This window comes from Rhinatrema bivittatum, chromosome 7 (genome assembly GCF_901001135.1).
Source record: "Rhinatrema bivittatum chromosome 7, aRhiBiv1.1, whole genome shotgun sequence".
Classification (NCBI taxonomy): Eukaryota; Metazoa; Chordata; class Amphibia; order Gymnophiona; family Rhinatrematidae; genus Rhinatrema; species Rhinatrema bivittatum.
Genome location: NC_042621.1, coordinates 46,788,688 through 46,804,736, shown reverse-complemented (window position 1 = coordinate 46,804,736; position 16,049 = coordinate 46,788,688). Strand labels below are relative to the sequence as shown.

At 48.7% G+C, this 16,049-nt stretch overlaps 1 protein-coding gene across 2 annotated transcripts in view; it reads left to right on the top strand.

Annotated features, from left to right (window-relative positions):
- Positions 1-14,608, top strand: part of LOC115095096 (B-cadherin-like) — a 147,521-nt gene extending 132,913 nt beyond the window's left edge. For both annotated transcript variants that reach the window (XM_029608325.1, XM_029608326.1), the window contains 2 exons: positions 12,202-12,345; positions 13,631-14,608. In XM_029608325.1, the coding sequence (XP_029464185.1) occupies positions 12,202-12,345; positions 13,631-13,837 (351 nt within the window). In that variant the 3' untranslated portion in view covers positions 13,838-14,608. The remainder of the gene's footprint in view (positions 1-12,201; positions 12,346-13,630) is intronic.
- Positions 14,609-16,049: the final 1,441 nt, after the last annotated feature.

Sequence of the window (16,049 nt, the reverse complement as noted above, 5' to 3'; positions counted from 1 at the left end):
GGTACATATACCCCCGCAGGAAGTGCAGCAATTCAGTAATTTCCGTCTCCAAAGCAGTTTGGAGCTACCTCACGCTCGCTGAGCGTTTTTCCAAATTCTAACGACTAAATTCATAGACACCTGAAGACGAGCCCCGCACTCCTGCGGTGATACCATTCGGGTCACTCCCCCAGTTGAGTTTCCCGAGGTGACTTCCGTGGTCCCTCAGAGGTGAGTGCCTTGGTCCGGTGGCCGGATCGCGGCAGGGACCTAGCCCCCGAGCGAGAAGGGCTATGGCGCGGCTTGGCCCCCGAGCGAGACGAGTTTGGGCGCGGCCTAGAGGCAGCGGGTGCACTCCCTCGAGCGCGGCAGTGACGGTAATCACCCTCTCCCCCCGTAGCCGGAGACCCGCCCGGGTCGCAGCCGGGAAGCGCCGAAGACAAGGTAAGGCGTCATCTTTACTTGTTGGTCTACGAGGAACCGAGGAGTAGCAGAGCCTGCCTACGTGGCAGCCCGCCAAGGGGGTCGCCATTTGCCCTGTCTGCTCGCCGACGCCTTCTGCGTTGATAGTGCACATGTTACTACGAGGCGCCCGTCGCTAAGCACATACTGTTAGACCGGCCCGTCGCTAAGCGCATACAATTAGTCGCTTGGTTGCTAAGCCGCCAGTTGCTAAGCGCCAGTTTGCTACGCACCCGTGGAGAGGCGCACATCTTTCGCACATATTACAAAGCGCAGACTCTAGCTGAGTTAATAGACCGAGATGGAGCGTAAGAGAGCCCATGCGTCAGCGGAGGCCCGGCACCTCCAGAATCAGCATAAGCCTCTGCTCTGCATGCAACCTCAGAGCCACACAGAGGCAAGGAAGCAGACTCCCTATGTGCCCAATGTAAAAGAGGCCCTGGGAGCTCCAGGCCAGGACCGGTCGCAGCCCAGCGTACTTGCCAGTTACTCAGGGAACACCCCGGACCTAGCAGGCAGCGGGGAGCTACCAGGGAACCCGAGAGACCTGGTGCCCCTAAGGCCAGATCCGGCTTCGCTTTCCTGGGTGGAATTATTTAAGGGGATTCATGCCTTTGTCACAATGCAGGCTGCGCCCAGAACGGGTCCATACGTACCGGGTGACCCGGCCCCTGGACCCTCAAGGCCTAGGCACGGCCGCTCGCCACCCGGAAGCCCCACTTATGGGGATTCAGATTGCCCTGAGGAAGACGAAGAGCCCCCCGAGGAGGGAGAATTTCCCTCTGGGATTGAACCATATCGAACCATGAGGCGCTGCTTTCTGAAAGAGGATCTTCCAGGCCTGATCTCTCAATGACTGTCTGAACTGGCTCTTCCGGGCCATGACGGCCCCAGGGGAACTGAGAATGAACCCCCTGTTAGAGGGCCTGCGTCAAATGACTCACCATTTTCCCCTCCTACAAGCAGCACAGCAGCTTATCGATCTGGAATGGAAATGCGCCGGAGCCTCATTCAAAGGGGGGTCAGGCCTTGGCTGGCATGTACCCCTTAGACCCCGGCAACCAAGGAAATGCTGGCGTGCCCCTCAGGTAGATTGCCATAGTAAAGCGCAATTGTGAAGCGCACCACCATTCCGGTGGAAGGGGGGACGACCCTCAAGGATACACATGACCCGGCGCATGGACGCCATTTTGAAACAAGCCTTTGAGGTGGCAGCTATGTCCCTACGAATTGCGACCTCTGCTGCAGCCGTGGTGACACGTTCCTGTTTATCACAGGCTTAGGAACAACACCCCGGGAGAAGAGGTGGAATCGGCTCTCTCGTTTCTCACTGACGCAGCCCTCCGATCTAACATAGAAACATAGAAACATAGAAATGACGGCAGAAGAAGACCAAACGGCCCATCCAGTCTGCCCAGCAAGCTTCACATTTTTTTCTCATACTTATCTGTTTCTCTTAGCTCTTTGGGTTCTATTTCCCTTCCACCCCCCACCATTAATGTAGAGAGCAGTGATGGAGCTGCAACCAAGTGAAAATATCAAGCTTGATTAGTTATGGGTAGTAGGGGGAAGTAACCGCCGCAATAAGCAAGCTACAACCCATGCTTATTTGTTTTACCCAGACTGTGTTGTTCAGCCCTTATTGGTTGTTTTTCTTCTCCCCTGCTGTTGAAGCAGGGAGCTATGCTGGATATGCGTGAAGTATCAGTTTTTCTTCTCCCCTGCCGTTGAAGCAGGATATGCATTGAAAGTGAAGTATCAGGCTTATTTGGTTTGGGGTAGTAACCGCCGTAACAAGCCAGCTACTCCCCGCTTTGTGAGTGCGAATCCTTTTTTCTTCTCCCCTGCCGTTGAAGCAGAGAGCTATGCTGGATATGCGTGAAGTATCAGTTTTTCTTCTCCCCTGCCGTTGAAGCAGGATATGCATTGAAAGTGAAGTATCAGGCTTATTTGGTTTGGGGTAGTAACCGCCGTAACAAGCCAGCTACTCCCCGCTTTGTGAGTGCGAATCCTTTTTTCTTCTCCCCTGCCGTTGAAGCAGAGAGCTATGCTGGATATGCGTGAAGTATCAGTTTTTCTTCTCCCCTGCCGTTGAAGCAGGATATGCATTGAAAGTGAAGTATCAGGCTTATTTGGTTTGGGGTAGTAACCGCCGTAACAAGCCAGCTACTCCCCGCTTTGTGAGTGCGAATCCTTTTTTCTTCTCCCCTGCTGTTGAGCAGAGAGCTATGCTGGATATGCGTGAAGTATCAGTTTTTCTTCTCCCCTGCCGTTGAAGCAGAGAGCTATGCTGGATATGCGTGAGTATCAGTTTTTCTTCTCCCCTGCCGTTGAAGCAGAGAGCTATGCTGGATATGCGTGAAGTATCAGTTTTTTCTTCTCCCCTGCCGTTGAAGCAGAGAGCTATGCTGGATATGCATTGAAAGTGAAGTATCAGGCTTATTTGGTTTGGGGTAGTAAACCGCCGTAACAAGCCAGCTACTCCCCACTTTGTGAGTGCAAATCCTTTTTTCCACATTTCCTCTTGCTGTTGTAGCTTAGAGCGATGTTGGAGTCACAGTAACCATGTGTATGTTTATTGAATAAGGGTATTGTCTCCAGGCAGTAGCCGTCATTCTGGCTAGCCACCCACTCTTTATTGACGGCCTCTTGATTTTATGGATCCACAGTGTTTATCCCACGCCCCTTTGAAGTCCTTCACAGTTCTGGTCTTCACCACTTCCTCTGGAAGGGCATTCCAGGCATCCACCACCCTCTCCGTGAAGAAATACTTCCTGACATTGGTTCTGAATCTTCCTCCCTGGAGCTTCAAATCGTGACCCCTGGTTCTGCTGATTTTTTCCTATGGAAAAGGTTGTCGTTGTCTTTGGATCATTAAAACCTGTCAAGTATCTGAAAGTCTGTATCATATCACCTCTGCTCCTCCTTCCTTCCTCCAGGGTGTAACATATTTAGATTCTTCAATCTCGTCTCCTCATAAGTCATTTGATGAAGACCTTCCACCTTTTTGGTCACCCTTCTCTGGACCGCCTCCATCTTGTCTCTGTCTCTTCGGAGATACGGTCCTCCAGAACTGAACACAATACTCCAGGTGAGGTCTCACCAAGGACCTGTACAAGGGGATAATCACTTCCCTTTTCTTACTCGATATTCCTCTCTCTATGCAGCCCAGCATTCTTCTTGGCTTTAGCTATCGCCTTGTCACATTGTTTCGCCGACTTCAGATCATTAGACACCATCACCACCAAGGTCTCTCTCCTGCTCCGTGCACATCAGCCCTTTCTCCCCCCATCGAATACAGTTCATTCGGATTTCCATTCCCCATATGCATGACTTTTGCACTTCTTGGCATTGAACGTTAGCTGCCATGTCTTCGACCACTCTTCCATCTTCCTTAAATCCCGTCTCATTCTCTCCACTCCTTCCGGCGAGTCCACTCTGTGCAGATCTTAGTGTCATCCGCAAAAAGACATACCTTACCTTCTATCCCTTCCGCAATGTCGCTCACAAGATATTGAAAAGGACCGGTCCCAACACCGATCCCCTGCGGTAACAACCGCTTAAAACCACTCTCTCTTCAGAGAGAGTTCCATTTACCATCACACATTGGTCTTCTGTCCGTCAACCAGTTTGCAATCCAGGCCACCACCTCGGCACTCACTCCTAAGCTTTTCATTTTATTCACCAGTCTCCTGTGCGGGACAGGTGTCAAAAGCTTTGCTGAAATCCAAGTAGATGACATCCGAGTGCTCTTCCTTGATCCAATTCCTTGGTTACCCAGTCAAAAAAGTCAATCAGATTGTCTGACAGGATCTTCCAATGGTGAATCCATGCTGCCTCTGGTCCAGCAATTCTCCCGACTGTAGATAGTTCACTATTCTCTCTTTCAACAGTGACTCCATTACTTTTCCCACCACCGAAGTGAGGCTAACCGGTCTGTAGTTACCAGCCTCTTCTCTGTTCCCACTCTTGTGAAGCGGGACCACCACCGCTCTCCTCCAGTCATTCGGCACCACTCCCGTTTCTAGGGATCTATTGAATAGGTCACACAGCGGACCGCCAGCACATCTCTGAGCTCCCTCAGTATTCTGGGATGAACTTCATCAGGCCCCATGGCTTTGTCCACTTTCAGTTTCACCAGCTCTTCCCATACATTTTCTACTGTGAATGGAGTTACATCTACTCCATTCCCCTCCAGTTTCTTGTTAACTAGTGTCGGTCCTTCTCCAGGGTCCTCTTTAGTGAACACAGAACTGAAGTATTCATTTAATATTTCTGCCATTTCTTCGTCTCTCTCCACACATTGATCCTTTCCACCTTTCAATTTCACTATACCACTTTGAACTTTTCTCTTTTCACTGATGTATCTGAAAAATGTTTTGTTACCACTCTTTAACCTCTTGGCAATCCTCTCTTCCGCTTGATTGACTTTTTGCCATCTTGATTAATTTCTTCTCGTCTCCCTCAGTTCTACCAGATATTCTTCTTTGTGTTCCTCCTTTTGGGATCTTTTATATTTCTTGAACGCTGTTCTTTTAGCCTTTATTTTGTCAGCCACCTCCTTTGAGAACCAGATAGGTTTCATTTTCTGTTGCTTTTCTTTACGTTTTCTAACATATAGATTAGTTGCCTTGGTGATTGCTCCTTTTAGATTGGTCCCTGTTGATCCACATCTCTCTTCCTCCTCGTTTTCCCCAGCCTTTTATGTTCTTCCTCCAGGTACTTCCCCATTTCATCAAAGTCCTGTGTTTTTGAACATCAAAACTTGGGTTTTTGTGCTTCTTTCCGTGTCCTTTTTGTGATATTAAACCATAACCGTTTGATGATCACTGGTGCTGATGTGGGCACCCACCTGGACGTCTGAAAGACATTATCTCCATTAGTGAGCACTAAGTCGAGTATAGCTCCTTCTCTCGTGGGTTCCATTAACCATTTGTTTGAACAAAGCTAATTGCAGGGCATCTACTATTTCTCTACTATTATTAGATTCTGCAGATGGGATTCTCCAGTCTACATCTGGCATATTAAAGTCTCCAACGATCACCACTTCTCCTTTCTTTGCTATCCTGTGGATGTCTTCAATCAGATCTCTGTCCAGCTCTTCCTTTTGGTTTGGAGGCCTGTAAACCACTCCAATAAAAATGGATGCCCCATCTTTTTTTAAGTCGGCCCATAGTGCTTCTTCTTTGCCCCATCTTCCTTGCAGCTCAGATGCTTGGATATTGTTTCTGACATATAGAGCCACTCCTCCCCCTTTCCTATCCTCTCTGTCCTTCCTTAACAAGTTATAGCCTGGTATTGCCGTATCCCAGTCATGATATTCGTAAACCATGTTTCCGTGACAGCAACAACGTCCAAGTCTGCCTCCACCATTAGGGCTTGCAGCTCTGGGATTTTATTACCCAAACTACGAGCATTTGTGCTCATAGCTTTCCAGCTTTCTTTGCTCAGGTTACTGCTGTTCCTGGACTCCTTTTGTGACCTATTTAGTTGAGTTTTGTTATCCACTTTTCTCTTTGCATTTGTGCAAGGGAAGATATTAATGCCTCTGATGACAGAGTCATCCATCACTGTGAGCTTTTTCCTTTGGTTTCTGATTTGGAATTTCTGTATGCATTGGGTTTTTTTCTCTCTTTTCCGATAACATTTCAATCTTTTTCTCAAGGACTTCTTCAGAATTTAATACAGAGAAGGCATTTTGTACTTGTTGCACTTGATACAGTGTGTGTCTACGGAACACAGGTCTTATTCTTCCAGAGCCCACTGTAATACTTTTTAAGTTCCTTAATGGCCTGTGTGAGTGGTGGGATAGAGTTGTGGGTTGCACAGCTTTCAATAATGGGTGTCTGTGGGTTACAGGTCTTATCCTACCTGAGCCCACGGTGAATCTCTTTTTTCTTGAGTTTTGGTTATTCAGTGGTAAGTGGAAATTATTTCCTGAATAATGTACCGTGGCTGAGACTCTCTTTATTGAAGCTAATTCAGCTTTAAAGTCATCCAGCTCCTTTTCCAAGGTAGAGAGTTTTGAACAAAAGGGGCAAGCCTTAAGTTTCCATATGATTACCCTCAATATAAAGGCTCCACAGCAGTTGCATTGAATAGTACTCATTTAGGTAAGTTATTTGATTGGTGCACCTAAGGAATAATCAATTTACTAATTTATCTGGTTGCCTATTATGAAGTTAGGATGACTACATTAGAAATACAAACCTAGGGGGGGGGGGAGAGGGGTGGGGGGGGAGGGAGTTAAACAGTTTATACCTAGGTCAAGCTGGGTAGGGCAAGACACTTTCTTGTCCTTTAGCTAGTAAAAGATCCCACAGCACTTATATCCCAATTTGGAACAGATTATATGACAGCTATACAATTAGAGGGATACTGGGAATTTTTTTCTTTTTTTTTGGCTTTTTTGAATCTTACAACAATCTAATATCAAGAAACCAAACAGATTAGTATACAATATAATCAAGAAACCAAACTGATTAGTATACAACACTGGAATAGAAAGGGATTTGAAATCACAGAGCAGTTTTCTATACAGAATCAAACCAATATCAAGGAACCACAGATTATAATACTAGAATAAAAAGGGATTATGAAACACAGAGCAGTATTTCCAAAAACTAGTATCTTATCTGCACTGGAACAGTTGGCTCCTCTCCTGGGCTGTGCACAGTCTGTATTGTTTCTGCTGCTCACAAGTTAGCTACCTCTAGCCACTGATGAGCCACAACCCAAACTGGCTATACCTGGACTCTTCTGGATCTGGTCCTCTAGCTAGTAAATGTAAAGATCCTGGATCTGGTCCTCTAGCTAGTAAATGTATAGGATCCCACAGCACTTATAATCCCAAATGAAACAGTTTATAACCTAGGGTCAGCTGGTAGGGCAAGACACTTTCTTGTCCTTTAGCTAGTAAAAGATCCCACAGCCTTATATCCCATTTGGAACAGATTATATGACAGCTATACAATAAGAGGGATACTGGGAATTTTTTTTCTTTTTTTTGGCTTTTTGAATCTTATAACAATCTAATATCAAGAAACCAAACAGATTAGTATACAATATAATCAAGAAACCAAACTGATTAGTATACAACACTGGAATGTATTTCCAAAAACTAGTATCTTATCTGCACTGGAACAGTGCGTACAGCAGCCAAGGGAGTATCATCCGCAGTGGCAGCCAGGAGGCAGCTCTGGCTATGTAATTGTCGGTCGACTCCTCTTCCAAGACACGTCTCACGAGAATGCCCTTTAAGGGATCTTCCTGTTCGGCAGCGACCTCGAGAAACTGGCCAATAAATGGGGCGCTTTCTTCCATTACCCCGTCTACCAGAAGACAGGCCAAGGAGGAGCCAGCGCCCTTTTCCTAGACCATCCAGAGTAGAAACTCGCGCTTCATCAACCCTTACAGGACTCTCTACCAAGCAGCCTCATCCGCAGGCCAGGAACCAGTCCTTTCGGATTAAGCGCAACAAGAGGGAACCGGCTCTGTTCGGGTCCCGGCCGCACCCCCACAATGACAATCAGCCGACCATCCGGGGGTAGCAGCCATAGGGGGCAGGCTAACCCTCTTCTACCACAGGTGGGTCGAGATTACCCCTCGGACCAGTGGGTCCTCGCCATCATCAGAGAAGGGTACTACCTGGACTTTCTTCGGCTCCCGCCGGACAAGTTTGTGGAATCTCCTTGTTCACCCCTCAAGAGGACTGCACTAGAAGTTACCTTGCAGAGGCTCCTGTCCCTAAAAGCCATAATCCCAGTGCCTGCAGGGGAGATACATTCTGGGCATTATTCCATTTATTTCATAGTGCCCAAGAAGGAGGGGCACTTTCAGGCCAGTCTTGGACCTCAAGTTGGTCAACCGACACCTACAGGTCCCCAGCTTTCGCATGGAAACTCTGCAGTCTGTCAACAATTCAGTACAGCCAGGGGAGTCTCACATCCCTAGATCTGTCGGAAGCCTACTTGCATATCCCAATTTTATCAGGATCACCAGCGCTATTTACGCTTCAAAGTCCTGAATCAACACTTTCAGTTCCGAGCTTTACCCTTCGGGTTAGCCACCGCACCGCAAACCTTTACCAAGGTCATAGTAGTAGTAGTGGCGGCGGCACTCAGGAAGGAAGGAATCCTCGTCCATCCCTACCTGGACGATTGGCTGATCAGGGCAAAGTCACCGGAGGAGAGCCACCAGGCAACCAACAGTTATAGCTCTTCTGGAAAGCCTAGGATGGGTAGTAAACTTGAACAAGAGTTCCCTACAGCCTTCTCAGTCGCTGGAATACCTAGGAGTCCGATTCGACATCCAGGAAGACAAGGTCAGCCTGACCTCCAAGAGAAGATCAAAGCTCCGGAATCGTCTGCAGGCCCTGCTGAGCACCACCCGGCCCACAGCTTGGGATTACTTACAGGTCCTCGGCCTTATGGCATCCACTCTGGAGGTGATACCATGGGCGCGGGCTCATATGAGACCATTACAACGCACCCTCCTATCTCGGTGGAGCCCACGATCACAGAACTACACCACACACCTACCTCTACCAGCCAGAGTGTGGAATCAGATACGGTGGTGGTTGCAGCCCGGCCACATGAGCCGGGGGTCAAGAATGTCCTCCCCAACCTGGACCCTGCTCACTACAGATGCCAGCCTGAACGGATGGGGAGCACATTGCGAAGAACTCACCGCCCAAGGGCGGTGGAACAGAGAAGAGTCGGGGTGGAACATCAACCGACTAGAGGCAACGGGCAGTCAGGCTAGCGTGCCTGCGATTTGCCCACAGACTTCGCAACAGAGCGGTCAGAGTGATGTCAGACAACGCCACCATGGTGGCATATATCAACCGATAGGGCGGAACCAGAAGCCAACAGGTATCCCTAGAAATAGCCCCCTGATGACTTGGGCGGAAGCGAATCTCCAGGACATCGCTGCCGTTCACATCGCGGGAAGGACAACACCACGGCAGACTTCCTCAGCAGAAGAGAGCCTAAATCCAGGGGAATAGCAACTGTCGCCCACAGTTTTCCAGATGATTGTGGATCAGTGGGGGACGCCGGGCATGGACCTACTAGCAGACAGGTCCAACGCTCAAGTACCCAGATATTTCAGCCGCAGGCGGGATCCGCTATCCCAGGGGATCGATGCCCTGGTACAGCCATGGCCTCAGGGATCCTGCTATATGCCTTTCCTCCATGGCCCCTGCTGGGCGCCATCGTACACAAGATTCAGCGGGCACAGAGGCCTAGTTCTTCTAGTGGCCCCGGACTGGCCAGAAGACCCTGGTATGCAGACATGAGAAGATTACTGGCAGGGACTCCATTTCCCCTGCCTCCACACAGGGACCTGCTGCGGCAAGGTCCTATCCTCCACGAGGATCCAGCTCAATTCTCTCTTACGGTCTGGCCATTGAGAGGGCTAGACTGAAGAAAAGAGAATACTCGGGGCCGGTAATAAATACGCTCCTCCGAGCACGCAAGTTCTCCACATCACTAACATATATAAGGATCTGGAGAGTATTTGAAGCCTGGTGCGAAACTAACAACACCAATCAACATACCGCTAAGATCCCTATCATTTTGGATTTCCTACAAAATGGACTTCAGAAGGGTCCTGTCCCTCAATTCCATCAAGGTCCAAGTAGCAGCGCTATCCTGCTACGGTCCCCGGAGTAACGGCAACAGCATCGCCACCCACCCAGACGTTTCACATTTCCTGAAAGGAGTCAAACACATTCGCCCGCCACTGAAGTGGCCAGTGTCCCTGTGGAACCTCAACCTAGTGTTGGAATTTCTAGCGGGACACGCCTTCAGACCACTTCGAGGCCTGTCCCTCCGTTTGTTAACCTTGAAGATGGTGTTCTTGCTGGCTGTATGCTCAGCACGCCGCATCTCAGAGCTACAAGCACTGTCCTGCCATGATCCGTTTCTCAGAATCACTCCAGAGGCTATCCATCTTCGCACGGTTCCTTCCTTCTTGCCCAAAGTAGTCTCACACTTCCACCTCAACCAAACCATATCCTTGCCTACCACGGAAGGTTTGAAGAAGCCTGAAGAAGGTCGAATACTACGCCATCTCGACATCGGCAGGCTACTGTCCAGATACCTGGAAATGTCAGAAGCAGTACGAAAGACGGACCCACCTGTTCGTCCTTCACGCGGGAAGAAGCAAGGGGAAGCAGCCTCACGGGCAACCATCGCCCACTGGATCAAAGAAGTTATCAAGGCAGCCTACGTAGAAGCGGGAAAACCACCACCTCTATGGGTCAAGGCTCACTCTACCAGAGCGCAAGCGGCCTCTTGGGCAGAAACTAGGATGCTGTCACCTGCAGAGATATGTAAAGCGGCGACGTGGTCCTCCCTCCATACCTTCTCCAGATTCTACCGTCTGGACGTCCAGGCCAGGGAGGACACTGCATTTGCGAGGGCAATCCTGAACGGACCTCGGGCAGCCTCCCGCCCAGTCCGGGAGTAGCTTTTGTACATCCCACTTGTTTTGAATCCATCTGCTACACGCTAGGAAATGTAGAGATTACTTACCTGATAATCTCCTTTTCCTTAGTGTATGCAGATGGACTCAGCATCCCGCCCGGCTGCCGGCATACATGGGGATTCGCCGACTCACGGTAAGCCATGTTTTTCTTATAATAGGGCATCCACCCTGCCGGGTGTCGACGCCTTCCGGTTGAGTACACTGGCGGTCTCCAGCTACTATCAATCGGTATGGGTAATCCTGTTCATTTAAATCGATCGGTCAGTTACACATATATCCATAAAGCTTTTGCAAGGAAGATTACTGAATTGCTGCACTTTCTGCGGGGGTATATGTACCCGTGCTGACGTCAGATCCGTCTCCAACTGCTAGCACGAGCACACTATACCCACTTGTTTTGAGTCCATCTGCATACACTAAGGAAAAGGAGATTATCAGGTAAGTAATCTCTACATTATCCCCATGGAGCTCAGCAACCACTCACTCCACCACGAGTTCAGGGTCTTCCATCCACTGCTCACCAGTGCTCTTCGCACAACTGCTTCAGTGGGCCCTCCAGTCATCCTCCAGCAGGCTCTTCACTGGGGGCACAAAGACTAGGGGTTCGCACACTGCAACAAATTCCAATGCACATTCTAAAGAGCAGGCTGGGCCTCCATGTATGCTTTTAGCAGATTTGGTAAATTATATTGGATTTGGGCTTGTCTGTTTGTGTGATGTTCCTGGCCTTGGTCAGGCACTTGGGATGAATGAGGAGTGAGTGGGATATTGTAGGGCTGGGGGTGCTGGCTCTGTCCCTTAAGTGGAGATGGGAATGCAGATGTAGTAAAAAGATCACAGGGGAAGGGGGATATAATGCAGTGCCACCTTACTCCTCTAGCAGTGAAAAACCAGAAACTTCCCTTTGTTTTTGGCTCAGCAGTTTCCCTTTGGGCTTGCAGCTCTGTTGGGCTACAGCACTCTGGGGCCTTTTCTCTAGTGCTCGTCTTCCCTTCAGTCATAGTAGTGACATCCCTCAGCCAGGGGCCACAGAACATGGCTCCTCAAGTATCCGGTAGGCATGAGTCCTGCCTGGCCACTAGGTGTCGCCATTGTTCAGCAGCAGAGATTCTGCCTCCATAACAATCCACGGAGAACATCTACTCTAAACAGATGGTTTAGTCTTCTTTTTTTTTTTTTTAATGGAATTAAAACGAAAAGTTTGACTCTTGTTTTTTTCAGAGCTGCTTAATGTAATCTGTCCCTTTCCAAATCTCCCCTGCCTTTCAGGACTATGACCTGAGTCAACTGCACAGAGGCCTTGACGCTCGGCCTGAAGTGACCCGGAACGATGTTGTCCCCACCCTCATGCCTGCTCCACAGTACCGTCCTCGCCCAGCCAATCCCGATGAGATTGGCAACTTCATTGATGAGGTGTGTGAGAAGCCGGGGTGAAGTATTCTGATGATGCTGGGATTTATTAGGCCTGTGGTCAAGTGACTTGATCTTAAGTCATCTGATTTCCTCCGCTAGGATCATTGTTGGTGGTCAGCACTGATTGAGGCAGAGGACTCTGCATGTATGTTTCTTAATTAGTATCTTATGGCCCAGGGTGTGGCCCAGCCATGCTTGTATACAGTCTTCCAATGGCTTCCTTTATCCTAATACAATTAACATATTCTGTCATATTAACAGTGCCTCAGTACTATTCTCATGCTGCACAGACACGTTAACTCCTGGCTCTCCTGCCTTTGGGGATCCAGCCTTGGGTAGAATGTTCCCTTGGTTCATTTCTGATTTGGCGTTTGGATGCAGTATTAATATGATGTGGGCTCTGGGGCATCCTGGGCAGCCTCTGGATTCAGACTCAAGCAGGAGGCTACAATGAGGCAGCAGCAATGGTTAATATCTCAGGGTGGATGCATTTCCTGTAAATAGACTCTGCTTATTAAAAGCAACAAGAAGCTTGGAATTAAATTACTGATGTTTCCTAATGCATTGTTTACTTCATTAAAAATGAACATTGCTGCTGTTACATTACAGGGAAGAATAATGCACTGTTATAAATCTGGACCAGGCCACTTCAGGGGCTTCTGCTTTCCTGCTAAAACCTCTGCTGCTTCTCTCAGCTCAATATATTTCACTCGTATCAAACATTTTCCTTTTACATGTGACCCAACAGTTTCTCCTTTTTCTTAATCAGAAGCAGGGCTGGGATCCTGCCACCATGAGCATTCAGCTACCTGGGGATTTTTTACCCTACTTTTAAAACCCCCTCTCCCACACACACATTCCCTCCAAACTGTTCCTAGCCTGGTCATCGTAGCAATAGTCCCTGAGCGTGGGAGCCAGGCAGTAGGGTGTCCCTTAATGATGAGAGCATGAATCCTCCCCTCTGCAGGGTCCCCAGCTGACCTGGATGCAGAAGGCCCAATCCAGAAATGAAACGGGGGACCTTCCTCATGGCAGTGCACAGCTCTACTGCTGAGCCAATGAGCTCTTAGTGTAAGAGATGTAACTTGTTCATGCCTGAAAAATCTTCAAAACTTTTGTTGTCCCTCCAAGTTCTTAAGCTTACATTTAAACCAATTAGGTTGTGAACCAGAATCACATCCAGAGGTACATGGAGATTATAGGCTTTTCACCCAGTATGCATTTACAGCTCTTTGCAATATTTATATCCAGGAGACCTGATCATAGTACCCTTCCTTCCCTCCAGAACCTCCAGGCAGCTGACAACGACCCCACAGCCCCACCGTACGACTCCCTGCTGGTGTTCGACTACGAGGGGAGTGGCTCTGAGGCTGCATCGCTCAGCTCCCTGAATTCCTCCAGCTCAGACAGAGACCAGGACTACGACTGCCTGAACGACTGGGGCCCCCGCTTCAGGAAACTGGCAGACATGTACGGCGGGGAGGATGACTAGGAGACCTGTATAGAGGTGCATGCTTGCACCCCCTTCTCACTTAGGGTGTTAAGGTCCAGAGCTAACAGTGGAGGTGTCTTGAGGTCTCTCCTGCAGAGAGCCATATGGAATTTAATCTTTTGTGGCATTAAATGACTTGATCTGGCATGCACACTACAACTACTCTCTCCACCCCCCACCCCCAAGGCCTTTCAGTCTATTCCACTTTAAAAGGAGCACCCAGTCCCTGGTTGTGGAGCCTCTGGAGGGAATGTGAACTGATCAAGGATGTAGATTCTCATGGAGGCAGTTCTGTGACTCTGTTTGCTTTACCAGTTGCATCCATCTGAAGCTGTATTGGGGATTTAACTTGGTTCTTATCTGAACAATGCAGAACAGGGTTGTGGAAGTGCTGAGTTGCAGTGATTGCATGAGTTGGAAGAGCCTGTCTCTGCCTTTCAGACCCCAGCTCCTGCTGGGGGATGTTTTTGGAGAGGAGGGAGTAAGGGGATAATGAGCATGGCTGCCTCTTTACTGCCTGCTTTGAACCAAGAACCCAAGAAAGCTTTTCCTGTGCTGCTGAGGAGGAACGCTAAAGTATGAGCGGATTCTTGCAGGGAGAAGGTATCCTCAAAAACTTCCTGATTTTTACCTCTTTAGCATAACTACTGGAAAGCTTTCTTTAACAAAATGTGCTTAACTACTGCCTACTGCCTTTTTATATATATATATGTTTGATTTATAGAATTTAATATTGTTTTTGTACCTGTATTAAATTTTTTTTTTCTTAAACATCGTGGTGTCCCTTACCAATCTTTGCTGGGAACTGATCTCTGGACAATATCCCTTCTCGATGTAACCAGAGGCTGCTGGAGCATCGGTGGTGGCAGCGGCTTGGCTTCTCCAGGAGCCTGCGTGCTCCCCAGCTTGAGATAAAAGCAGAGTCATGTCTGATTAGCGCCGCTGGAGCCAGGTTGCTACAGTTACCTGGTGACTTGTAGGTATTTACTCTTTGTCCTGAGGGGGTGGGTGGGGTTTCAGCCTGCAGTTTCACTGCCTTTCTCGTTAACCTTTCACGCATTAACCTTTCATACATTAACCTTCCCAGTGAGCTCAGGCACTGCCTGGGCTGGCAATTTTGATGCCATTTTTGAGTATTTCAGTAAAATACAGAACATGGATCGGTAAGTCTGGTGCTTGCAAAAGGGGGAAACGATTCCACTGTCTGGGTGTTTGATCACTAGAGTTTGTGACCAGCACGATTCAGTATGAGCAACTGCAGACAAGGGGGCACCTGAGCTCAGTCTTGGACTTCATGGTGGGGGAAGGGGGAATCCCTCTGAGGGGGCTGCACTAATAAAGTGAGGGGGAAGCCAGAGATCAGCTGAGGGCTATGGCCTCACGGGCCTGCTCTGCCCCTCCTCTGCTTTCACTGGCAGGATGGAAAGTTCTTGGTGTGAAGCAGGAGGAACCCACTGTAAGGACAGGGAAACCTAGGAAAAGTGCAGTGGCTAGAAAGAAAAGAGCAAAAATTAGGATTCAAAACACAGAAGAGGATTACAAAGAGGGGAAGACAAAATATTTGGAAATGGGGAAAGTCAGGACAGCAGTGGGGAGAATGGGAAAAACTCGCTCTGGGGGTGGACAAGAGTTGGAGGAGGTGCAGAGTGGGAATGTTAGAAGTGAAGAAGAGAGAATGATATGGTGGTGAGGAGAAAAGCATAAATTCACTTTCCCTGTACGTACTGGATCAGTCCAGACAGTGGGTTGAGCCTCCTGTCCAGCAGATGGAGCCAGAGAAAAACTGAAAGGGCATCCCATATAAGGAGTGTGCTCACCCTGTGCCCTCAGATGTGGTCAGACGAAGCTGCGGTTCCCTCTCCTTAGTGAATCTATTTCTTCTCCAACATTTCCTGGGCCAAGCAAGTATTTTCTATTAAAAAAAAAAGTTAAACAGTGTATCTTTCCTCACAGGAGACAGTTTTCGTCTCCTAGCTCTTGTGGAGCCCTAGGGGAGATTTTTCCCCTTGATTACTTTAGCCTAGGGCTCCTTTTTCCCAGTGGCCTTCCCTGCCTAGGGGGTGATACTGGTGGTCCAGTCATTCCCCCTCCTTTTCCTGTGGTGAACCCCGAGATGTGCATGCCTCGGTCCCATTTGCAGAGAAGTTTGACATTCCTCTGCTGTGTCAGGGACTCAATAAAGCTTGCTAAGTAATTCTTAGGGAAAAAAAAA